General features: G+C 35.8%; 1 protein-coding gene across 1 annotated transcript in view; it reads right to left on the bottom strand.

Annotated features, from left to right (window-relative positions):
- Positions 1-8,733: 8,733 nt before the first annotated feature.
- LOC108362195 (neither inactivation nor afterpotential protein C-like) overlaps positions 8,734-26,658 on the bottom strand; it is a 29,263-nt gene continuing 11,338 nt past the window's right edge. The window contains exon 3 of the mRNA XM_017615066.1: positions 8,734-9,828. Coding sequence (XP_017470555.1) covers positions 9,617-9,828 — 212 coding nt within the window. The 3' untranslated portion in view covers positions 8,734-9,616. The remainder of the gene's footprint in view (positions 9,829-26,658) is intronic.

Genomic DNA, 26,658 nt, shown 5'->3' with positions numbered 1-26,658 from the left:
TAAAATACTAATAGGCCGGAAATCATTTGGTGCACTAGCGGATGATTTTTTCGCCACCGGCCTTACAGATGCAATCTTCCACTCATTCGGAAAACAAGAGGTCGTAATGCTATGGTTGATAATGTGCGTAAGAGTGCCAACAACGTAAGGTAGGGCAATCTTAATGAACTTTATTGGGAGACCGTCCTCTCCTGTCGCTTCCGACTTGATATCTAGCACGCATCTTATTACGTCGTATTCACTAACTGCTACAAATTCAAATTCCGTGCCTATCAGTGTTGCCGTTTTAGCCCTTTGGTGGCTAAATTTGGCTACCAAATTCTTTTTTTGGCCACAAAAATTTGAAATTGCCCCTAGCCCTATTTTAGCCCTTTTCAAAATTTATTCATCATTGACATTCAAATTTTTTTTATGATTTTCATGAATTTAACTCTTCGCTCATAAAGCGAACGCCTTTCCGTTAAGGCAAGTAAACATATTTCTATGTATGTTCCTTACGTTTCTGGGCCGTTATCTTATCCGTTAACGATTTAACTATACTTTAAAATAGGTAAGTTGGTGGCCCTTAATATGCTTTATGTGTTACACAAAGGTTTTATTGTTGAATAAAATAGTAATTCTTTTCAGAGTTCATTGTCTTTCTATACCAGTAATTATAGAAAATGTTTGCGTGTATACTTACATATTTATACTAGCAGTACCCCGGTGTGCTTCTCTACACCAAATATTGAAAAACGAATGAAAAGTCCTAGAATTTTTCTATATGAAAATTTGTCATTTGTTTTATTTCAAAATTTTTGATTCTTGATTTTAAATCTTAATCCAACAGATTTGGATATACAACATTTTTTGTTTTTCCATCTTGGGTATGAATAAATAAACAATTTGGAATGCCAACTCTTGAACAGGCCACGTATAGCTACCAATTCCAGTAATCTACCACAAATATTTCAAGAGATATACCAGATGAAAATTTTTGTTAGTATGGGTGGTGCCACGCCCCCTTTTCCGAATTCGGGGAAACTTAACACAAACCATCTGCATAATAGCCCGACTATGCCGTATAAATTTGGTTGAAATCTTGCACTTATTCTTTATATATAAGATGTGAGGTGCCACGCCCTCTTTTCCAATACTGCCCATTTTTATCTATGAGTATGGAATTATTTGTTATACCTCTATACCAACTTCCAGTACTCTACCACAAATATTTCAAGAGATATACAACAAAAAAATTTTAGTTAGTATGGAAGGTGCCACACCCATTTTTACGAATTCGGGCAAACTTCACATAAACCATCTGCATGATAGCCTGAATATGCCGTATAAATTTGGTTGAATTCGGTGAAGCCGTTCTCAAGTTATAAGCTCACACCAAAAACGTGTACTTATTTGTATACATAAGATACATACATATGCCACGCCCCTTTTCCAAATTTGGGAAAACTCCACATAAAATATCTGCATGATGGCCCGAATATGCCGCATAAATTTGGTTGAATTCGGTGAAGCCGTTCTTAAGTTATATCGTCACACCAAAAACGTTCACTTATTTTTATATTTTAGTTAGTATGGGTGGTGCCACGCCCCCTCTTCCGAATTCGGGAAAACTTCGCATAAACCATCTGCATGATAAATCGAATATGCCGCATAAATTTGGTTAAATTCGGTCAAGCTGTTTTCAAGTTATGAGGTCACACCAAAAACGTGCACTTATTTTTATATATAAGATGTAGGTAAAAAAATTTAGCTACCATTTTTAGCCACAACGACGATTTTTAGCTCTTTTTTAGCCCTTTTTTAGATGCAATTTAGCTACCACTAAAAATGTTTCGCGGCAACACTGGTGCCTATATACCTGGAACTCGTCATGGGCAAAAGAGAAGTAGGAGTAGCACCTAACACTGGGGATTTAAGGAAAACGTTATTTAGCACATCAACGTTCAATTTACTTTCAGAGGCGTTGCGAGTATGAATACGTAAATTTTTAATATTACGCCAGAAAACTGTGGGAGGAAGGGCAGGATCCAGTTTTTAAGCGAAGTATTTCAGCTTTTCCTTCCTGATAATCTTAGTGGAATTATTGCGTGCACTCTTAAAGGCTTCCCAGTTAGATTGGGAGGGATATATTTTCCAAACAGAGTGTAATCTATTTTTCCTTTTAATAGCTGACTCCACCTTAACATTGAACCAAGGACAAGACAATTTGCTCTTACACTCACGGCGATTGGCAAAACAATTAAACGCATCTAGCAAAACCTTATTGAGGAAGCTAAGTTTGTCATTCACAGAAACAAGCTTCCAACAATCGCACCAATTAATGCATGAAAGATGTGAGAACAGAGAGTCAATTTTCAAGGATTTATAATCCCTAAACGAGAAAGTACTAGTTTTCCTGGGACAGTCAAAGGCAATATCAAGAGCAAAAAATATAAGGTCATGATCAGAAACGAAATACAGCTGATCAAATTTTAAAACTAAAGATTGGTCAGAGACAAAAAAATAATCAAGTAAGCTGGGGTTAGCATTACACTCATACCGAGTTGGTATCGTAGTATTGACAATAGAGAGTCTAACACCTGCTACAGCATCAATGAAACTAAGTGACTCACGGGAAAGCAGGTTTACATTGAAGTCACCACAAATAACAATATTGACATAATCCACAACAAAAGACGACAAAATTTCAAAATACGGTGTGAGACGAGTTGACTTAGGTGGGTTATACACGCAGGAAACCAAAACATTTGTAGCTTCATTAGACAACTCAACGAAAATGAATTCAATACCATCCCCACTTGATTTAGATACAATCTTGATGTCAATGTAGCTCTTGCAATAGATCGCCACACCACCACCTCTCTTCCCTACTCTGTCATTTCGGACAATATTGTAATTTTTCAAGCTATAGCACACATCGCTCACATCATTTAAAAACCAAGTTTCAGAGACACACACAACATCTACGGACGAGCTTTCAAAGACATGCCTAATAAAGTCAATTTTAGCACTATTAAGGCTACGTGCTTTAAAGTGCATGATATTAAAACCTTTCTGCCTACCACATGAAACATTCAACATGGCCAGACTGTTTTCATCATTTATAAAATTACTAGGAGACATAAGCAACATGCTTGCCTCGCAAGGTGAGCAGAGGCACCCCGCAGGATGGGGTTCTCTCACCCCTAATCTGGGTCGCCGTGGTGAATGATCTACTAGTGGAGCTGGAGAAACACGGATGTCGGGTAGTTGCCTATGCAGATGATGTTTCACTCCTAGTTACCTTAACACGCTGTATGAACTGACCCAACGGTAACGTAAAATAGTTACTAACTGGGCGGCCGAAAGTGGCCTCGCCGTCAACCGCAGTAAGACAGAACTGGTCTTATTCATAAGAAAATATAAAATCCCCGCCGCTGTTCTTCCCTCGGTTGGAGGTCTGCACTTACAGCTGTCTGACAGGATCAAGTACTTGGGCCTTGATCCTAGACAGGAAGTTGTCGTGGGAGCCAAACATAGAGGAGAGGGCAAGAAAGGCACCAGTGGCCTTGTATTGCAGTAGGGCTGCTCTTGGTGAGATATGGGGCCGTAATCAAGCCAATTATGTTTTATGACGCCCTAGTCTGGTAGAACTCACTGGAAAAGCCTACACTAGCTAGACAGCTGGGGTGCGTAAAACGGGCTGCATTAATTGATATTAGTGGGGCACTGTGGATCGTACATAATGCTGAACGTAGCGCCTGTCGACGTTGCAGGCAGAACTTCTGGAGGAGGGGTGGGTGAACTTCTTTACGGATGGATTGGAACTGGACGGCAGGGTTGGTGGAGGGTCTTCTGTCGAGAGCTTGCCATCAGCACTAAGTTCAGGCTCCCGGACTTCTGCAGTGTACTCCAGGCGGAAGTAGCTGCTATCAAGGAGGCGGTGGATTCACTGATAAGGTATAACGCTCCTTATAGTCAGGTAAGTGAGGTATATTCTGATAGCCAAGCGGCTATCAGGGCCTTGAGTTCGTTAGAGGTGCGCTCTAACTTGGTTAAAGAACTGCGTGGCTGACGAGCTGGCCAGGGAAGGAACCTATGAAACGTTATCGCCGGATAAAGAGCGATTGGGGGTGCCGGTGATCACTTGCGGTACACTCCTGGACAGATGGGCCTCATGTCAGCTCGCGGGCTGGGCGAATACCACGACATGCGCGATCGCAAGGTCCTTTTGGCCGAGTCTGGACCGGGGGAGGTCGAGGGCACTCCTCAAACCCACTAAGCCACATCTCTCACTTCTGGTGTGGGTTTTAACGGGTCACTGTCCTATCGGTATTCAGCGCAGAAAGGCTGACCATTCTACCGGACCCCTTATGTCGCAGTTGCCTAGAAGAGGACGAGGTAGAATCACCTCAACACTATCTTCTTAGGTGTCCAGCTTTTGCGAGGCTAAGGTTGAAGTACTTTGGGTCTCACTTTCTAAATAGCTCGCCTGTGGAACTCCCTACCTCCGTTATTACAACACATAAGAAGTGATGTTACACTACGGCAATAAGTGCGTAAACTAAACCGTAGTTTCAGTTGTTACATTTTTCAACTTGAGTAAAAATTTCTCAAGTGGGACACTCAAAATTGAAAATGTTTATCCATCGATTATTTTATTAATTTTAGATAGATGTTATTGTAATATGATACTGTACAAAATTTGTTGGCTCTAGTGAAAATAGTATGCAAGTTATATGCAATTATTTTTTTTATGCAGACTTTTACTAAAAGTTACTTTATTTATTAGCTGTTATCTTCAACATTCTCAATCTCATTCCTTTTACACCAAAACTTTAAAAATTGTCTGACGATATAAAAACTGTAGTAGTTTTTTATTTTTTTTATTTTTATATTTACTTATTAGTAAATTTTTCATAAACAAGTTTTTTTTTACTTCTGGTTCTCCGATTTTATTTGGGCAAAATAAATTAAGATTAGCAGTCGCTCGCTCTCAGTTTAGTTAGGTTAGGTTAGGTTAGGGTGGCTGCCCTGCGCAGAGCGCGGAGCACACGTGGGCTGGAAAAGCCCGTTGTGGTACCACTGGCCGAAGCCATTTGTTTCTTTCCCTCTCTTAGTAATTGAACCGCCGAGTGTGTTTTATATAGCACAAAAAGTCGAGAACGTTCGCAGAGCTCAAATCGGCTAAACAATCTAGAAAGTACTTATTGCAGAATTGGTTGCGCATGTTGGCCAGGGCGGGACAGTGTTCGATGGTCTCCACCTCTTCCTCGTCTCTGCAACCTTTTCCGTGTGTGCCCATCAGGCAGTGTCCGGTGATTACCCCGAGAACTAATCTGAGAGAGGCGCGGTCCAGCCGGGTGAGAGCTATGGATCGCTTTACATCAATCTTTGGCCAAATTTGCCTGGTAGTATGGCAGGTGGTTTCCACAGCCCACCTTATATCCTCCTCAATGAGTTTCGCCTTTAGTCTGTGTTTGTAGGAGGTTAGAGGTATGCACGCATTCCGAGCAGAATTGACTACAGACATTTCCGTCCCCCTCCTTGCCAGATCGTCGGCTAGGTATTTGACAGGGATGTCCCTATTTCCAAGGACCCATACAACAGTCAAGGAGCATTTTGATGTCAGCAGGGTGAGAGTCTACCTGCATTCTATGGCTACTTTGGTCGTAGCTTCGTTAGAATTGAGAGATTTGATAGCAGCCTGCCCGTCAGAATAGAAAGAAATAGGCCATCCTGGAGGGGCGGAGGTTATAAGCCACCGAGCCGCCTCCATTATGGCGTTTAATTCCGCTTTAAAAACACTACAAATAAAAGGAAGATCGAAATTTTATACTATCATTTTGAAGTTATGTCTGACGGTGTTCGAATATGGGGCCACCCAGAGCAGATTATGTAAACAAATATGAAATGTAATAAAATAAAGTAAATAAATAAGTAAATGAAAAAGTAAAAAAACAAAAAAATATTTTTTTTTTCTTATTGATATTTTATGTCCAAAAGTACAAGTTAGTTGACATGTAATGCAGAGGTATCCAGGTCTGACTTTTTTGCGGCCATCGCCCCACAAAAGTAGTTAGCTTTTTTCGAACAAAATACACAGTTAATAGTTAGCACTAGTGTTCGCGTAAACAGACTAAAGTTAGGTATAAGCTAACGTCACTCCCTGCAGGGAGTTTACACTGCTGGTAAATGTGAATAAGGATTAAAATTTAAAAACTACTTAATACAACTAAAGTAAAATCTGTGGAAAATTAACAATAAAATACTTTTTTCGCAAAGGCTATAAAGGACCCTTTTATTTCTCAAAAAAACCTGGGTAACAGTTATTCGCTGCCACGCTGTATATATGTACAGTCAGTGTCAAAAAAATGCTTACCCTGACGTTTTGACGATTTAATTTATTTATGCTTTCCATACTAAATTTGTCTTATTTTTTATAAAAATAGCACAAATTTTAAGCGACTTGAAACACGTACTTTATTGTACTAAAATTTAATTGGCTACAATACTGAATACATACAATTTTTCTAAAAAGTTAGTTGAAAAATTTTAAATTTCGAATTACGAATTCATAGCCAACTGTCATCTACAGAAGAAAAATCAATTATAGCGAACGTCGCGATCGTCAGTTGTCCCGGAACGAAAGCGAGTGTCATACCAGCGTATGCACTGTGATCGAAAAAACACTGTAGCTTAAACAAAAAAGGGTTGAACAAATTTTTTTTTCTCCCAATTGAGAGCGAGCGACTGCTACTAATTTACTAATAAGTATATATAAAAATAAAAAATTTAAAAAACTACAACAGTTTTTATATCGCCAGACAATTTTTAAAGTTTTGGTGTAACAGGAATGAGATTATCTTCAACAGCTAATAAATAAAGTAAATTTTAGTAAAAGCCTGCATAAAAAAATAATTGCATATAACTTGCATACTAATAGCACTAGAGCTAAAAAATGTTGTACAGTATCATATTACAATAACACCTATCTAAAATTAATAAAATAATCGATGGATAAACATTTTCAATTTTGAGGGTCCCACTTGAGAAATATTTACTCCTTACAATCTCTACACAACTGTTGACGGCTAATGTAATTGTATTAATTAAGGTTATTAATTTCTGTAATTATTTTCCCTTGTATTTTTTACGTTATTTTTTATCTATTTTTATTTTTCTTTCCTACTCATTATTTAACTGTATGATTCAGCCCATAATATATAATTGTAAACCTAATGCTACTCATAAGTTTTATAACTTTTGTATTGAGATCACCATATAAATCAAATCAAATCAAAAAGGACAAGAATAGTAGTGCTCCGATACCATATGGAATACTTGTTCCATTTCGATGTTATGAACTTTACCGATGGTCTTATTTCCACCTTGTTTTGCCAAGCGTTCTTCTACGATCTTGGAACTACAACATTGGTCCGATGCGTCAACTTCTAGTCTTATGTCATGTAAGCCAACAAAAGCCTTTATAAGGAAAATGAAGAGCACAGATGTGCGTTTTCTGTTGTAAAAGGGCTAAGAATCCTCGCAGTCAAAGGACGAAAAGTTTTTTCGTACATTGGCTAAATGAGTCGTGTGATCTTTTGAATACCGTCCAAGTGAAGCCGTTGATATACCTACCGTGTTCTTTCTTGGAAGGAGGTGGTCATATCTTTCATGTGCATTGTCTATGTGTGAGTGTAAGGCCTTACTGCTACAGAAGATAAAGCACGTTCGTTTTCTCTAGGTCTCTGATTAGGATTTCGTTCTGCCTCCTAATTTCCAAAAACTTTTTCTTGATACCAGTTTTGAACATTTGTAAGGAACTTCAAATGGAAACTGCGAGAAATACATCATTTACATCATATCCATGGATGCAGTGCCCAAATTGGTATTTCTGTTAAAATATCTCCAAAGTAGGTTTTGCAAATCGCACCGATTTCAAATCGCACGAATTGCAGTACATGCCTGATTGATAAGTACTGTAGATACATTTTGAACACATATTTTAGCCACGCTTTTGACATACGTGCGCTTCGATAAAAAAAGGTATAATTACCTGCTGCGCCAAATTTACAAAATCTTGAAATCTCGCTGCTCGGTAGTGGAGTAAAACTTGAAATATTGATTTCTCGCGCCACTTTTTAGCGTACACGCGAATAAAATCCGCCGTCTGCTCATTTATCTGTCCATTCTTTTCATTTACCAACGGCTGAAAGCGTTGCCTCTCATGATACCCACGATAGGCTGTAAGTATAAACAACATTTGCAAAAAGTTTTATAAATGAAACCATAATATAAAAATTATTTGATTACGATATATGTACATATTAACGGCCGCCTACTCGGTAATCGTATGCAGGACTAGTACTTTCGCAACGAAAAGTAAGTTATAAAAAAAATGGAGGTGCCCTAATTAAGTAGAGTTTTTATTTCTTCTATTGGTCTCAGTTCATCTCTATTTTATTTTGATCATTTCCTAACATGAATTGAATATCGCTACTAAAATGCACAAAGCCGTAAACAATATAAAAAAATGTAATAAATATTTTTAAATCCCGCAGCCTACTTTAACCCTCTAGTAGGCCAATTTTTTTATGAGTTGAAAAATTCAGGAATGGGTGATTTTAGCACGAGAAATCCAAAACTGATGTCCATTTCGATCTGTGACACTGACTCTTTCCTACAGGGGAGAAAAGCCAAGACCGTCTGGAGACGGGCTCGCCGATATACTTACACATATTTTCAGCTTTCTCTTACACAATGTTGACCTACGAACCGGCAATGCCGTCTGCAGACGGTCAAAAATACAAACTGGGTTTAAATATGTCGGCAAGCTGGTCTGTAGACGGCCTGTGTTCGAAAGCAAATTTCTCCATTTCGGATAGTCAAACAATTATAAAACTTATATCAAAATCCTGTGCTTTTAACTACGAAACCCACCTAATTTTTTTGTATCAAAAAAATTTTCAAAAGAAAAAATTTCTTTAATTACGAAATTATTAAAAAGCAAGAAATAATTAATTTTAACCGTGTTTTCAAAATCGGTAATTCAACTGCCGATTAAAATAAAACGGATTGACATAACGGATTAAAATTTACTTCGCCAGAAGGGTACGATTTTTGTCTAAAGATCGTGCCTTACGAATATAGAAAAAAATTATTATAGGTGCACTAAAAAGGTGTTTAGTTAACGACCGTCTGGAGGCGGTTCTGCCTACTAGAGGGTTAAAATATACCTCCATACAGAAATGGCAGCGGGAACATAATTAAAATATAAATCGAGAATTTCCCTAAAGATATGTCCATATGTATTCATGTATATGTACTTAGCGTAACCAAAGTGGCTTCGTGTCTAAAAGTTCTCTTTAACACTAGGCTGGAGGTATTTTTTCGGTTTTTTTAATTATTTATTGGTCATACAAACAAATTAGTGTAAATCATCTTTTATTTGAATGCATAAAAGTTAATCTAATATCTGTGTATGCAGCTTGGTTATGAGTATAACTTAAACTTGAAAAGCAGATTGAAGTTATTAAAATTGAAGCACGGTGCAAAAGTTTTAGAAATTGTCTTATTCTAAAGGACATCCTGTAACCATCTCTAGTTGTTTTTTGTTTAAATTTTTGGTTTTTGTCTAATCGTCCTCCATTTGGGTAATTTGCTCCACTTCCGCTAAACGAGCAGCTGCAAGTGCCTCTTCTTTGCGTGCAGATTCAAACAGCTCCTCCGCTTCAGACGGTGTTTCACTGGCATCAAAGTATTCAACATCAAAATCTTTTTCGGAGCGTTCCTTATTACCTTTTTGAATTTTAGTGGCAGCCTCATCGTTGCGTGTAGCCCCTTTTGCTGAAAGAAATAAAAAATCTATTGATTGAAGAACATGAAATGAGTTAATGATATTTAAAAGTATAATTTAAATTTAAATAACACTGTGCTACAAAACGAGGAATACGGAATGAAAATAGATTTTTTAAGGTCCCTGCACCAAACAATTTTTTGTTTTATAAAAACCCGTTATTTTCGTACTTGACGCACCAATTCATTAATTCCACGACCCTAATAAAAAAGGCATGAGTACTAGGTACTCCCGAAATTTCATGTGTAAATATATGCGTACGGCATAGCATAAAAGTACGTTTACATATTAATATAATCTCAATCAAAGCTCACAAGTCGAGGAAAAGTTAAACTTCTTCTCTGCCCACCGTGGTCACTTTTTTCTGCTACATATATTATGCTATTTAAATATATTTTAACTGAATATTTTATTAAAATACCTTTACAAACCTCTTTTTCTTGCTAGCGTGAATTTTTGTTTACTTTTACATTTGACATTCCTCCCCTGCTTCGCAAGTATAATCGATAAAACCAGGTCTTACACCAAAAAGTTTTCGGTTTCATCTGAGATTATTTTTTAATTATAATTTTGTGTGGCTAATCTCTTTTTCAAATTACAGATTAGGGAGTTGAGCTTGAAAATGAGGATATACTTTTATATGTAAACCTATTATTAGGTAATTAAATTACATTAGGTGATTAACTTACATATATACACATGTAGGTTAGGTAGGAAATTAAACATAAATTTCTCCTAATTTTATTCATTTTGCTGATTAAATTTTTTTTATTCGTTTTCATTTTTAATTCTTTAAATATGTACAGGAAATTATCGGTATGATTGATAAAATATGAAACTTGTATATACTTGTGACTCAACGGCGTTGAAAACACCGCATCAGTTGCTGTTTTTGAGCTTGTAGCTTGAGCATTTGCCGCAATAAGAAGAGAGAGGCCGAAATACGTGAGTGCGAAGAGCCTGAGATGCTGGCCGACAGGAAGAACGCCCGAAAATTCTACCAGATTGTTAGGCGACTTACGGAAGGTTTCAAGACCGGGGCGAACTCCTGTAAGAACAACAATGGCGACCTAGTGACCGATGTCCAGAATGTATTTAAAGTGTGGAGGGAACACTTTTACAACCTACTGAATGGTAGCAGCGCTGAAAGTAGTGGAGTAGATGATGATGGAGTCGCTGTCCCACGGCCTGACTATGACGAGGTACGAGTAGCGATTACCTACATAATCTACAAGAAAGGCGGCCCCGCTATTCGCGCCAACTACCGCGGAATCAGCCTTGTAAGCATAGGTTTTAAGGTCTTATCGAGTGTATTGTGTGAAAGACTGAAGCTCACCGTCAACGAACTGATTAGACCTTATCAGTGTGGCTTTAGGCCTGATAAATCAACCATAGATCAGGTATTCACAATACGCCAAATCTTGGAAAAGACCCGCGAGAATAGGATCAACACACACCATCTATTTGTCGATTTCAAAGCCGCTTTCGACAGCATGAAGAAAATTTTCCCTCTCCGAGCCGTTTGATACCAAACGAGGTTTCAGACCAGGGGACTCCCTTTCATGTAATTTCTTTAATCTGATGTTGGAGAAGATAATAAGAGCCGCAAAACTGAACCGCCAGGCTTAATATCTTACAAGAGCGTACAATTGTTGGCGTACGCCGACGACATCGATATTATCGGTAAAAACAAGGGATATGTCTGTTCTGCCTTCTCGGGGTTGGATAGAGAAGCAAAGCGAATGGGTCTGGCGGTGAACGAGGAAAAAAGAAGTATCTCCTGTCATCACACAAACAGTCAGAGCATACGCGTCTTGGCACCCACGTCACTATTGACAGTTACAAGTTTGAACAAGTAGACGACTTCGTTTATTTGGGAACCAGCATTAACACCAATAATAATGTCAGCCTTGAAATCCAACGGAGAATCACTCGGGCCAACAAGTGCTACATTGTGCTGAGTAGAAAATTGAGAAATAAAGTCCTCTCTCGTCTTACAAAGGTCACACTCTATAAGTCACTTATCATGACTGTGCTGGTGTATGGTGCGGAGGTATGGACAATGAAAGCATCTGCTGAGGCGGCCCTTGGAGTTTTCGAGAGAAAGATTCTTGCGAAAGATTTACGGACCTTTACGCCTTGGTGAGTGCGAATATCGCAGATGATTTAACGATGAGCTGTATGAGCTTTACAACGATATAGACATAGTGCAGCGTAGTGCATAGGACAGAAACGCGCCGGCTCTGAAAATATTCAACGCGGGCCGCGATGCTGGTAACAGAGGAAGAGGAGGGCCTCCTCTGCGTTGGAAAGACCAGGTCGAGAAGACCAGGTGGCTTCACTTGGCATTTCAAATTGGCGTCAGTTAGCACAGAAGAGAAATGACTGGCGTGCTGTTTTGGACTCGGCCAAAATCGCTTAGGCGGCTATAGCGCCAATAAATAAGAAGAATAAGCTTGAGCATTTGTATTTGTATGTATTTCTAAATTTAGCTTTTCTTTTATGAATATAATCTGTGGTTCTGCTTCATCTGTCGCTAGGTTAACGTTAAAGTTTTGAGTACATATAACATCTCTCGCTAGGTTAACGTTAAAGTCTTGAATACATATAACATACCATCTTTTGGTTGCAAAATGGGAGGCTAAATTCATTTGTTCGGCATTTTCTCTTACTCTCGTCTCCTCTTTTTGCAATCTTGTATTAGCTCTGATCCAGTACTCAATGAAATTACAGGTGTTTACACGAACTTGTAGGGAGTTACAGGAAAAATGATCCCGTACTCCAAAATCCTAAAAATGAGAGCGATTTTTCGATAGTTGTGTAGAGAATGAAGTTGCAAGATTTTACCCCATGCTTTTTTTTTTGTTAGCAAATGTAGGTGATTGACGTAGACACGGATTGCTTGAAAATCAAACTTGTTTGATTTTGCCCGCAGTATCGTGAGAAAAATAAGAAGAAGATGGTATCTGAAGTTCAAAACTGAAGTATTTTTATAATAAAAATCATAATTTAATCGTTATTTTGTGTTTTTTTCAATCATCTCTAATCGTTATTTTGGATTTTTATTTTTTTCAATCATTTTTAACGGTTGTAATAGAGACAGTGTTTTTATAACCGTTTTAAACCTTTATGATCAAAAATATTAAATCTGAAAAAATAAAAATCATAAAATAACTTAAAAATGATCGGAAAAATAGAAATCCATGTACATATACGTTTTTTTTTTGATCGAAAAAATAAAAATCATAAAATAACGATTAAAATTGATCTTAAAAATAACAAGTAAGAAAGTCTAAGTTCGGGTGGAGCCGAACATTAAAAACCCGGCGCCAGTATTCAATACATATTTTTTCACCTTTCCGAAAGCTACCGCTAGATGGTAAGCCAGGGTGTATCGATTTTGAGTAAATTAGCGTCCTTAAATTTCGAAATATTGCAGTTTCAAGCATTTCTGAAATTTACCGTTAAATGAGAAGCGGCCGTAATTTTAGTCCGATTTCAATAATTTTCAACGTTTTGCTTTTATGTGGCAAGCACAATAAAAATACCGAGTTTGGTACAAATTGGTAGAACGGTTACCGATATACTAAGTGGGCGGTGCCACGCCCATTTTCCAAAATTTTATCATAGGCGTATTTCTAGGTAAAAAATTGTTGCAAACACCAATTTTGAATAAATTAGCTTAAATATTTACTGATATATCGAAGATTTCGTATTTCTCTAAATTACCTTTATATGGGACTAGCAATTACCCGGCGTGCTTCGCTGCGCCTTAAATGTATTTTTGTGTTGTAACTCTCCCCCTAAGCTCTTATGGCCTCATTTACAAAATATTTTTAAAGAACTTTATGAAGTTAGATTTAAAAAAATCGATCTATGAAGCATTGTTTATTTTTTTTTTGAGTTAATATATTTTCGAAGGTAATTAGAAAATATGTAAAGAACCGACTTTCTCTTGGAAATTTAATTTATAATCTTATAACTGGAGTCTACTATCGCACCCTTTCCTCAAACGTGTATTGATTCAATATTCAAATAACGTATATTTATATAATTTGAAAAAATCTCCCTACTATACAAATATGTACAGCAATATTAAATAATATTTTCAAATGTTGTGAGAGGGAGTAACAAAACAAAATTACTTTTAAGGCGCAGCGAAGCACGCCGGGTATTCGCTAGTGTCACATGAAATTAACTGAGCAAAGTACAATGAATAGCTGTTAAACAATGGCACCATCTACTTTAAATGAAACATACTTATTTTCGTGGGGGATACTCACACACCATATACTTTTCTATTGAAATTTTTCCTGAATTTTCCTAGCTATAAACCTCCAACGAATGCAAAACCGTGAAAATCGGTTCGTGCGTTCTGGAGTTATAGCGTCAGGAAGGAAAACCCTACTTATTTTTATATTAATTTTTATATTAAAGAAGATTAAAGAACTGTCCGCATTACTCAATTTTATTTTTCACTAAAACGGTATTCATGAATTTTTTAATTTTTTTTTTATTTGCTTCCGCATACTTTTGACATAACAGCTTTAATTTGATACCCATATTAAACAAATACATCCTAAGGTTACCCGGGTCCACGTTTTGGGGCCACGCCCCCTTTATATATCAAAATATTTTTTACCCTGTGACCATCCCTGGAAGATATCCAGTGCGTGTGTAAAATTTGGTTACGATCGGCTTATTCGTTTAGGAGCCAAGTGTGTCTATAGGTACATACATAATTTGAATTTTATATATATAGATGTGGGCGTGATTATTGTCCGATTTAAAAAAATTTTAACCATTTCGTATGCTATACCAAGGCCAACAACTCTGCCAAGTTTGGAGGAAATTGGTGGAGCGGTTACCAAGATATACACATGTAACCATAAGTGGGCGTGGCTACGCCCATTTTGCAAAAATTTATAATATTCTTATTTGTCGTCTAAAAATTATTGTAAATATCAATTTTGAGTGAATTATCTTCAGTAGTTACTAAAATATCGCAGTTTTGGTATTTCTGGAAATTACCGTTATATGGGAAGTGGGCGTGGTTACAATCCAATTTCACCCATTTTCAATACCAACCTACCTTGGATTAATGGAAACCCACATACCCAATTTCCTTGAGATATCTCAATGTTTGCTGGAGTTATCTTGTGGACGGGCGGACAGACGGACATACGGACAGACGGACATACGGACAGACGGACGGACAGACAGACATGGCTTAATCGACTTCTCTATTCATTCTGAGCATTTATGTATACATTTGTCTATATCTATCTCGATTCGTTTTGGCTGTTACAAACAACCGTTATGTGAACAAAATTAATATACCCTTGTGCACAAGTGCGCTCGGGTATAAAAATGATAAAACACGAATAACAAGTTCTTTGTAGCCACCCGCATTAACGCGTAATAGTGTTTTAATTGGACACTATCAGCTCCCCATACAAATAATTGCGGTGTGTACGGGCAACGCAACGTGTCTACGCTGGGCACTGCGTAACAATGTAGCAATACAACATTAAGTGAAACTATGGTGGGCGCAAGCACCCTCTGGTCTACAGCGGCAAAATACCGTTGTACACCAAGAATGATAGAATACGAGATTGATGAAATTTCTCAAGTAAAAGTAAACAAAGTTTCATCTTATATCTAGTAAAAAATCAAAAAATAAATATAAGAAAATAAAACATTTTAATATACGACGCTTTTATAAATGGACTAAAAAGTAGAAAATAATATTTCTCAGTCCCATAGAATTTATTTTTATAACTTTTGATTTAGAAATTTTAGCAAAAGCCATTATAAAAAATGTATGAGATTGAAAAGGAAACACGTGGAAGGCATGCAATACAAAGCATTAGATTTAATTGACAATAGGGAAATTACATAACATACGCCTAAAATTTCTACAGAGAAAGTACAAATTTTAGATCGGTTTTAAGCGCGCGTTATTCTTATACCCACATACATACATATAGTACTTTTCATATCAGTTCAAGTCTATTACATGCGCTTTCATTTCGGTGAGGTAGAGCTCTATGGCGCGGCAGCTCTACCTCCCTCCCCCGGTAGAGCTACCGCGCCATCTAGCGGGTGTGAAAAGTGTTTATTATAAACAAATCAAATAAACAAAAAAAAATGTATTTTATTTGATTAAATATATCTACTTATATTTATTCAATACCCTCTATCTGTGATTTTCATAAAAACTACTTTGTGATGTTAGAACCCATCTGGGACTTACCTGACATCACTGATGTTAATTCTGAATTTGCAATTTAATTGTAAATTCTTCTGTCAAGCGCTATACAAGGCCAGCATTAATATCGCCGATGACAATTAAGTCTTAGGTGGATTTTCATATCAGAAATAAATTTAATGGAATGTGGAGGATGGAAGGCAAGTCGTTAACACATTAAATATTTCTTTTCCGGTTTGGAAGTGCTGATAAAAGAAAGCACAGTGTAATGAAGGCTATTTTAAATATTTTAAATAATATCGTTATTTTTATGTCTGTTTGTATGTTTGTAGTGTGATAAAAATAGAAATTTGAGGAAATAAAATGTGTGGAAAAATATAATTCGTTTTTATTTAAAGAAATAGGTTGCTGAACTCCAATACGTGTCATAGTATTTTAAAATATAATTAAATGGTTTATAATAGCCCATTTCGAAGAACGATCCAACTGGCTGCTTCCCCGTCAGATGGTGTTCCATGTATTCATTTATTTCGCCTACAACACAATCCTCCAACTTCTCCAAAAATAGTGGATCCTGAAACTACTTTTCTTTAAAAATGTACCGTTCCATATCCATAGATGAATATGTTATATAAAAATTATTAGTTTCTTATTAAAAAGTGAAATAAGACTTAAATTTAAATACATATGTAAATATACATATATATATATAATATACATATGTAAATATATATAAATATATGTAAATAAGTATTTAAAACTGAAAACAATCTCTTAATTTTTTTGTAAATGGCTACCTTATATTTCTTATTTCGATTAGAGCATAGATATGTTTTATTAAAAACAAAATGTCATGCACAGTTTAAAGATAGATATTATTTTTAGGTTACCTATGCATACACAGATACAATTGAATTTTAACACAATTTTTACAAAATTACTAGCTTGCTGAATTTTCCTATTTTATAAGGATTTTCTGGGCCGCTGTGGTGTAGTGGTAAGCAGTGCGCGCTTTCACTCATCAGCACCTGGGTTCAAGCTCTGGTCAAAGCAACATCGCAAAAAATATAGAAAAAAGGTTTTTTCTTAACAGCGGTCGTCCCTCGGCAGGCAATGGCAAACCTCCGAGTGTATTTCTGCCATGAAAAACAGCTTCTCATAAAAATGCAATCGCCGTTCGGAGTCGGCGTAAAACTGTAGGTCCCTCCTCTTTGTGTGGCAACATCAAGGCGCACGCCACAAGTCGGAAGAGAAGCTCGGCCAAACACTAACATATGTGTAAGCGCCAATCTATTATTATTATTATATAAGGATTTTCTCAGATGACTGTGCTATTTTGAATTTTTAATGTATCTTCGTCATACATATATATCCAATCTGTTTCTGGCATTGAATTTAATATTTCTATATACGTATTTAATTTTATTGTAGTTTTAAAAGGTTATTATTTATTTTGTTTACAATTTTTAGGTTTTTTTTATATCATACTGTTTTGTATTTGATCTGATCTTGATTTGCTTTTGAGCTGGTATTGATCTACCCCTTATCTGGTAATGATCTGCTTTGTTCAGCTATGAAATTGCTAACAATCTGCTATCATCTGCCTCGTATCTGTTAATAATTTTTATTCTTATTTTAACAATATATTTTTAAATTGTGTTATGCATTTCGTATACCATTTTTCTTTTTTGTGTCTTAATGTCTGTTTTTGATCTGCACCTGGTCTGATATTGGCATTATCACGGATAAGTGTTTTGGAATTTTCATTTATGTTTGATATATGTACATATGTATGTATGTAAATGGAATATGGTTTTGCTCTAGCTGGACGTAAGACTTAATAATTTTCCCAGAATATTAAAGGCTCATTCCATCTCAAATCACCCAGGCCGGGGGAAAGAGAATTTAAGTTTGCGATAAAATTCACAGGGATTGTTCCTTGAACAATTTAAGGAGACACGTATTTTTTCATTTTGCTCAGAAATGCGAATTTTTCGAATAATGAATTTTTTTCTTTTTGAGTACGAACGCGTCTTTTTTCATCTCTTAATAGCAACTTTTGATGAAATCGTTTATAACTGCCGCAAAAATGAAAGGATTTTAACGATTTTTTTTTTTAATTGCAGATATTGATCTACTGAATCGATCTAGTGAACTAAACATCAGTAATTTTTTTTTAAATTGATTTTTTTCGAATTGCCACATATTTTTTTCTCTCAAACTTTTTTGTCTATTAGGGAATAGTATAAACTATTTTCAGTACGAGTAGCAATATGCTAAAATTCGTCGTTTTCGAGTTATGATTTTTTTTTTTTGAAAATGCACTTATATGATGCTAGCAGATTTTCGTGCCAGTTGAGGGCACAAAAATTGTTGCCCATTATGACAAAACTTCCTTGCTAGAAATTTTTTGAGGTTGCCCGATCAGAGCCAAAAGTTTTTCCCAATTGGGCTCTAATTTTGGCCCAATTGGGCCCAATTAGCGATTTGCCCAATCTACAGAGGATTTCCCCAACCAGTGCTCACAATTTGCTCAAAGTGAACATGCATACGCAATTAAAACGTTTTTATCGATAAAATCACACATACACACATCAAAATTCCCAACGAAAAAAAAATATTTTTTAATTTTTTTCTTGATAAATTTTCCACATACAAATTTTTTGCAAAAAAAAATTAGTTTTTGAAAATATGCCATTTCAAAAAAAATTGGAAAAAATCACAATGGTAGCTCTGAGTATTGCGCAATATTTAAGTATAATGTTATGGGGTGCACTCTACAATAATTTGAGTTATGAATTTTTTTTACACCGAAGTTGAGTAAAATGTGTACATTACCAATTTACAAATTTTTTAAACTTTTTTAGAATTTTTTTGAATATGCAGTTTTATTGCCCATTAAATTTTAGTATAATAAAGTGGAAGTTTAAGCGGTTGCATACTCGAAAAAATTCTACACAAAATTTTATTTATTTTTTTTAATTGTAATGTACTCATTTTACTCAACTTCGGTGTAAAAAAAATTCATTGTAGAGTGCACCCCATAACATTATACTTAAATATTGCGCAATACTCAGAGCTACCATTGGGATTTTTTCCAATTTTTTTTGAGATGGCATATTTTCAAAAACTATTTTTTTTTATCAAAAAATTTTTATGTGGAAAATTTTTCAAGAAAAAAATTAAAAAATATTTTTTTTCGTAGGGAATTTTGATGTGTGTATGTGTGATTTTATCGATAAAAACGTTTTAATTGCGTATGCATGTTCACTATGAGCAAATTGTGAGCACTGGTTGGGGAAATCTTCGGTAGATTGGGCAAATCGCTACTTGGGCCAAAATTAGAGCCCAATTGGGAAAAACTTTTGGCTCTGATCGGGCAACCTCAAAAAATTTCCAGCAAGGAAATTTTGTCATAATGGGCAACAATTTTTGTGCCCTCAACTGGCACGAAAATCTGCTAGCATCATATAAGTGCATTTTCAGAAAAAAAATCATAACTCGAAAATGACGAATTTTAGCATATTGCTACTCGTACTGAAAATAGTTTATACTATTCCCCAATAGACAAAAAAGTTTGAGAGAAAAAAAAGATGTGGCAATTTGAAAAAAAAAAATTTTGTTTATAAACAATAATTAATTATTAATAAACAATTACTGATGTTTAGTTCACTAGATCGATTCAGTAGATCAATATCTGCAATTTAAAAAAAAAATCATTAAAATGCTTGCTTTTTTGCGGCAGTTATAAACGATTTCATCAAAAGTTGCTTTTAAGAGAGGAAAAAAGAAGCGTTCGTACTCAAAAAGAAAAAAAATTCATTATTCGAAAAATTCGCATCTCTGAGCAAAAAGAAAAAATACGTGTCTCCTTAAATTGTTCAAGGAACAATCCCTGTGAGTTTTATCGCAGACTTAAATTCACTTTCCGCCGGCCTGGGTGATTTGAGATGGAATGAGCCTAAAAGATGTATTCCTGTTTTTATGGTTACAATTGACAAAATAAACCCATTTAGATGTATAATAAGATAGAACATTTTTCTTAGAAAATTGCTCCTACGAAATACCCTTCTGAGATTTCGCGGTCTTAGCAAATTTCTATGTCAAAACAAATGCTTATTTGCAATTAAAGTATTTACTGTTGGATGGCTTTTGGACTTAGTTAGAAAAGTTACGAAGTCATGCAAAAAAGTAATGATAATCATTATATCTTCTGAATTCTTCCAGAGAAAATTTAAATTTTTACTGCAAATCAGTTTATTATAACGACGGAATCGACAAAGGCTTTGAGTTAAATCTTATCCCAGTTGAGTTTATCCGAAATCTAAGTAGAAGCAAAATATTTGTATCTAAAGAAATGAGTCCGACCGATTCCACTTTTTTCATAAACTCTCCTATAAAAACATTAAGCTGATGCCAGATAAAACGCTTTCTTCGCTTTGCGTGACAGATTCGCTTTGACAGATGAGAAAATGCACAAATCATGGCAGCTGCAGCGCGAAGCGAACAGATGGCCAACTCCCATCTTTTTGCGCGCGTTGACAATCAGCCGGTTTAATATTTATTTTGTTTTGTCAAAATTCGAGTTTTCATGCCAAAACATAAAACTGAATTACATTGCTGATATTTTGAAAGCGAAATGTATAAAATCCACAGCAATTTTGATGAGTAAAAAAGCAGAACAAAATTGTTTTCTCGGCGTTCATTGTGGCATACCTTTTGCGTCTGGCGCTTTGCTGACAAAGTTGTAAATGTCACGCAAAGCCACAAAGTTTCATCTGGCATCTGCTTTACAAAAAATATGTTACTAATCCAAAAACTCCTTAATTCAGAAATTTAAACACGAACACAACAAACGTGAATAGTTAAATAAATTTGTTTGCTATGCAATATTTTGTACCTACCCATGTGTGTGGGAGAATATGTATCAAATATATACATGCATAAATATGCATAAGAGCCCGAAACAGTGTACCAGATTCACTAAAATAAACAGTAGTAAACGGTGGTCTATTTTCACATGGCTGTTAAGAAAGAAGAAGGTAAGAAATTCATATACATTTAACACCAGGGAAAGCTACGTATAACTTTTTGTTGAATAATTTCATATTATAATGCAAAATAGAAACTTTTTGCGATTTCACCTAATAAATTTGAAAAGAAAAGAATAATGCCACAAAGGAACAAAAGAATGCAGGAGTGTTCGAATGAAAAAAAAATTAAACTATAAAAAGGAACTCATCTGAAATTAATAAGGAATCTGGATGTCGATATCGATGCTATTAACTGATCTTATTCGAGGAATACATCTTTTTATATTCTGGGAATATTATTAAGTCTTACGTCCAGCTAAAAATATCGATTTACCTTTCTTTTGATTATAATATTTTTATAATCGCTTAACCTTTTTATAGAAATTTTGCAACTTTTGGAAACATCTTCATGTAAGCAGTGAAAAAGTTGTCAAATTTTGCAAAGTTGTAATAAAACTGAATTTTTGTGAACCACTATAAATGATTTGCAAGTGTTAATAAACATCAAAAGAAAGGTAAATCGATTACATTTCTTTTGATTAAAATATGATTAAAATCGCTTAACTTTTTTATGAAATTTTTGCAACTTTTGAAAACATCTATATGCAAATCAAATGAGTAATTCTGATAATAAGAAATTAAGCAACCGCATATGTATTGTCACCTTACCTTCTGTTTACAAAAGACGGCCTACCTAATGTCCCAAATAAATGCACTTACCGTGTGCAACAACAATACACCGGGCCAAACTAAGTAAACAAATATACGCACAAAAGGGAGATGACAAAAAAAACCAAGCAACCGGCTGGCTCAGTGGAGACGGCGGGGTTGCTGGCAAGGGGAACAACAAGACAGTATACAGACTATTCAAACTAAATAAAATGCACTAGTTATCACACACAATAATATGAAGCTACCAACACTAGGGTGGGTCGAAAACAAGACAACAAGATTTACAACCAAAGAAACCGAAACGAAACAAAACTATGTTTTTGGGGCGCACCCGAGGGGAGGTCCAACCAAAAGGTTACGAACCCACTCGCACTACCGCCCGTGCTGCCGGGGATATCTTTAACCCGCCTGTATGACTGGGCTCATGGTGCAGGATGCTAAACAGGATCGGAAACGGAAACACAATAAGAGAAAGCCTGCCGACAACAAAAACGCCTGAACACAGACACACCAAAGGAAAACGATACTTATCGGCGGTCGGTGGGCGTTCCGACCGCGGGGTTGCTCCTCGGGAATATGGCTCCCAAATCCGGTGCCGACTTCACCACGCCTCGACTGGCGCTGCACCTCGAAACTAATCGCTACTGCTACTGCAACCTTAGTACCTCGCCTGGCACTTACTGAATTTTTATTCAAGATAAAACACTTCGCACTATGTATAAAAGCACTCGCGCTCGCAATAAGGATGTTGCCTTTCTCAAAGCTCGCTTAGAACTGCCCCGGCACTCAGTCGCGAGCCAGGCCGCAACGTACGCACTGGTACGCAAACCATTGGAGTGTCAGCGCCGGTTTTGTTGGTGCCCGATCAATTGGCGCCGGCCCGATAATTCTAGAAGCGAATTGGGTCCTTTAGCGGTCGCCACCACGGAGCACACAAACAGCACCATGGACTTGCCATTGCCATCATACGGCGGACAACAAAAGTGCCGCAATAGGTGAGTGCAAAGGCGAGTGCCCTAATGGAGACTTTTCCCCTTTTCGGTGACGCTCCACCGACAAACAACTTCTTCTTCTTCTTTTTTGGCGCTGTAACCGCCTAAGCGATTTTGGCCGAGTTCAGCAAAGCACGCCAGTCGTTTCTCCTCTGTGCCAACTGACGCCAATTGGAAACGCCAAGTGAAGCCAAGTCCTTCTCCACCTGATCTTTCCATCGCAGTGGGGGCCTCCCTCTTCCTCTGCTACCACCAGCGGGTTCCGAGTTGAATACTTTCAGAGCTGGAGCGTCGGTGTCCATTCGAACGACATGACCAAGCCAGCGGAGCCGCTGTATTTTAATTCGCTGCACTATGTCCATATCGTTGTAAAGCTCATACAGCTCATCGTTCCATCGTCTGCGGTACTCGCCGTCGCCAACGCGTAAAGGACCGTAAATCTTCCGCAAAATCTTTCTCTCAAACACCCCAAGAGCCGCCTCATCGGATGTTGTCATTGTCCATGCTTCTGCGCCATATACCAGTACGGGCATGATGAGTGACTTATAGAGCCGACAAACAACTATCTCGCTCAAATTGAGCTCATTCTACTATTTATTTAGGTATGTAAATACGTATGTACACTTGAGTGTCGGCAGATTTCGGTTGGAGTGAAAGGAAATAGGTAAATAGAACGAAGGGGAAGCAAATGTTTATTTTGTTGCGGCCAGTACGCGACAGTATGTAAAAATATATTTATTAATATTGTTAATTAAAATTTTTATTCATAATATTGATTATCAACTGTATATTAGGTAAACAATGCATTCTGAAAAATAAATTTTGCAAAATAACAATCAACAAAATGTTTTATTTACAGTTTCTAAGGTTATTTTGAATTCGCTGTGAAGAAAATGCAACCGTGCGCCGGCTGACGTGGGAAATATTAGAGGAGTGCAGCTATATGTTTTCCTTACGAACCCGCGGTTTCACCAGATTTTTCACTACTTTTGGCTGGTAGAGAACCCAGCATTTAACTAACATTCGTATGGCGACAGTTGCCCTGTGCGAAAAAGAGCTTTCACATTGTGACATTTACGTAAAGGGAAGCAAAGTAATAAATACTTTTTTATCGAGTTTTATATATTTTTTAAATTCATGTATGATATAATACATTTTTTAAATAAAATTAAATTTTTTTCTGCACATATCATATAATTGGGATGATAGTTACAAACATTTATATTCATATTAAGTATCTTTATATAGAGCTTTTATATTTGAACAACCTATATATTCTAAATTATATATGAGAATTTCTTCTCCAATCAGCTCTTGTATCCATTATGATTTCTCAAATCCTTTTACAAATACATAAGGATTTTCCTCTTTTTTAACAAATTAATTAAAATATTTATTTTTTACGTTGAAACTCCGTCATTCCAATGCAATCCATGATGATATTTATATAACCACTCTATTGTTATTCTTTCTTTCAATGTTAATCTTGAATAACTAAAAGGCGGACGAATAATAAATTTTTCAATATGTGAATCAATCAGTGCTGAAATGCTAATTTCCTTTGCTATAAATTTATTAGCAATATAGAAATCCTTGCACATCTATAACAATTATTTTTTTTCAACCATTATTTTTTCTCTTAGACCCTTCTTTCTACACACTTAATAATATTGGTAAATGGGTTCAGTTTATATACGTTTTCTTAGATATATATATATGTATATATATATATATAGCATTTTCAGTTTAAATGAAACTTTTTTCAAATTAAATGAAACCTTTTTCAGGTTAAGCGAAACCTTTTTCAAATTAATTGAAACCTTTTTCAGATGATGCGAAACCTTTTTCAAATTAAATGAAGCCTTTTTCGGATTCAATGAAACTTTATTCAAATTAAATGAAACTTTTTTCAGATTCACTGAAACTTTATTCAAACTAAATGAAACTTTTTTGAAATTAAATGAAACTTTATTCAAATTAAGTATTAAACATTTTTAAATTAAGGAACAGGAAATCAACTCAACCTATTAATTAGCCGTTTGCGCCATGTCTGGCTAACACTACAGGCTCTGTTATGCCTATTTGGCATTGCTTGAGAGTTGTCACATAAGGAATCTGTTAAATGAGCTTCGCGTGTAAGCTGTTACCCAACGCACAGCATTACATACGTCGAAGTCTGTTGGTTTTTGATTTCTACGTAAAAACACACACAAATACTCTCCCTTCTCACTCACTCACTGAAGCGAAATGTAAACTTTGGCATTTTCATAACAATTGTCTAATTATTTTCTTTTAACTTAAACAAACCCTATGGATTAGAGCACAGTCTAATCACGGCAACATTCAACTTCGGTTCAAGAATAATTTTGACATGTCCCATTTCTCTTTTCCTTTTCACATCATCCTTTACATGTACTCCCGAAAACAGAGATATTTGAAGTTTTATAAAATGAATAAATTATATGATTTGCCTAGTTACCAAAACCACTCGAAAATCACAGCAAACCAACCGACCTACCAGAGCCTTATTTTAAGAAATGAAACCACCAATTTTGGTCCAATTGGACCGAAACGGCAAATATGTATTTAACATGCCTTGACCGTAAGGGAGAGCAACACGTAACAGCTAATTCAAAGTAATCCAAAAAAGAAGTTTCATTTCATTTGAATAAAGTTTCATTTAATTTGAAAAAAGTTTCATTTAATTTGAATAAAGTTTCATTGAATCTGAAAAAGGTCTCATTTAATTTGAATAAAGTTTCACTGAATCTGAAAAAGGTTTCATTTAATTTGAAAAAGGTTTCGCTTAACATGAAAAAGGTTTCATTTAATTTGAAAAAGGTTTCGCTTAATTTGAAAATGGTTTCATTTAAACTGAAAATGCTATATATACTAGTGTTCGCCCAGTGGTTGAAATTCAACCGCTAAAATTAAGGATAGTTATGTCCCTATCACTTTCTTCCTCTCTATCTTTGTCTCTATCGCTTTTAATGTTTATGTTTATGTTTATCTTCGCCTTAATATTCATGGTCATGTTCATGTTCATCTTCATATTCACCTTCGTTTATATTTAGGTTTCTTTACTTTTATTTTAATCTTTGTTTTTATCCCTTTCTTCTTCTACATATTCAACTTTACCTTCTTCCTTGCATGAATCGTAATCTTCATAAATCTGATTCCTAAACTGGTGCTTAGCAGATTTCTTTAATTCAGTATCAATATTAAAACAAACATTTAGGAAGCATTTCCTCACCAACCATGTACAAGTACGGCATTAGTATTGGTGTCAATTTCGAATTGATTTTTTCGCTTTATGTTAAACCAATTTGAAAATTTGTCTGCACATCAGCATCAAAATACCTTTCTAATGATATATAATTGTTTATACCTTTGAGGTATAGTTTAGCCGTAAAAGGGGTGAAAATAAAAAATGATTGACTATTTGTATATAAGATAAGATACCAAAAAACGTATGGAAACATCATTATATTGCAATATATTCGGGGTCTTCATCAAAACTGACAAACTGATTTAATTATCATTTTATTTCGTTTATCGGAAGTTTTTCAATTTATATGAACGCCGCTGTTATTTTATTTTTCATTATATAAGAGTAAAATCTTGTTTATTTTGGTTCACTTTATGTCAAATGATGTTGCCATTGATGCCACATCAAGTGATATCATGTCAGGTGTGGGAAGTTAAGGTGTGGTGAATTAATGTGTGGTGAGCTCAGGTGGAGTAAGTTTTTAAGCGGAGGTGAGATGAGATGAGGTGAGTTAATTAAAGTCAAGAAGTCAATGGTCTTTATCCTTATCTTCATCTTCATCTTCATCTTCATCTTCATCTTCATCTTCATCTTCATCTTCATCTTCATCTTCATCTTCATCTTCATCTTCATCTTCATCTTCA

Source organism: Rhagoletis zephyria, unplaced genomic scaffold (assembly GCF_001687245.7).
Source record: "Rhagoletis zephyria isolate East Lansing unplaced genomic scaffold, Rhagoletis_zephyria_1.1 Rzeph_scaffold_00959, whole genome shotgun sequence".
NCBI lineage: Eukaryota > Metazoa > Arthropoda > Insecta > Diptera > Tephritidae > Rhagoletis > Rhagoletis zephyria.
Note: the sequence above shows the minus strand (reverse complement) of the source record. Positions and strands in the feature narration are given on the sequence as shown.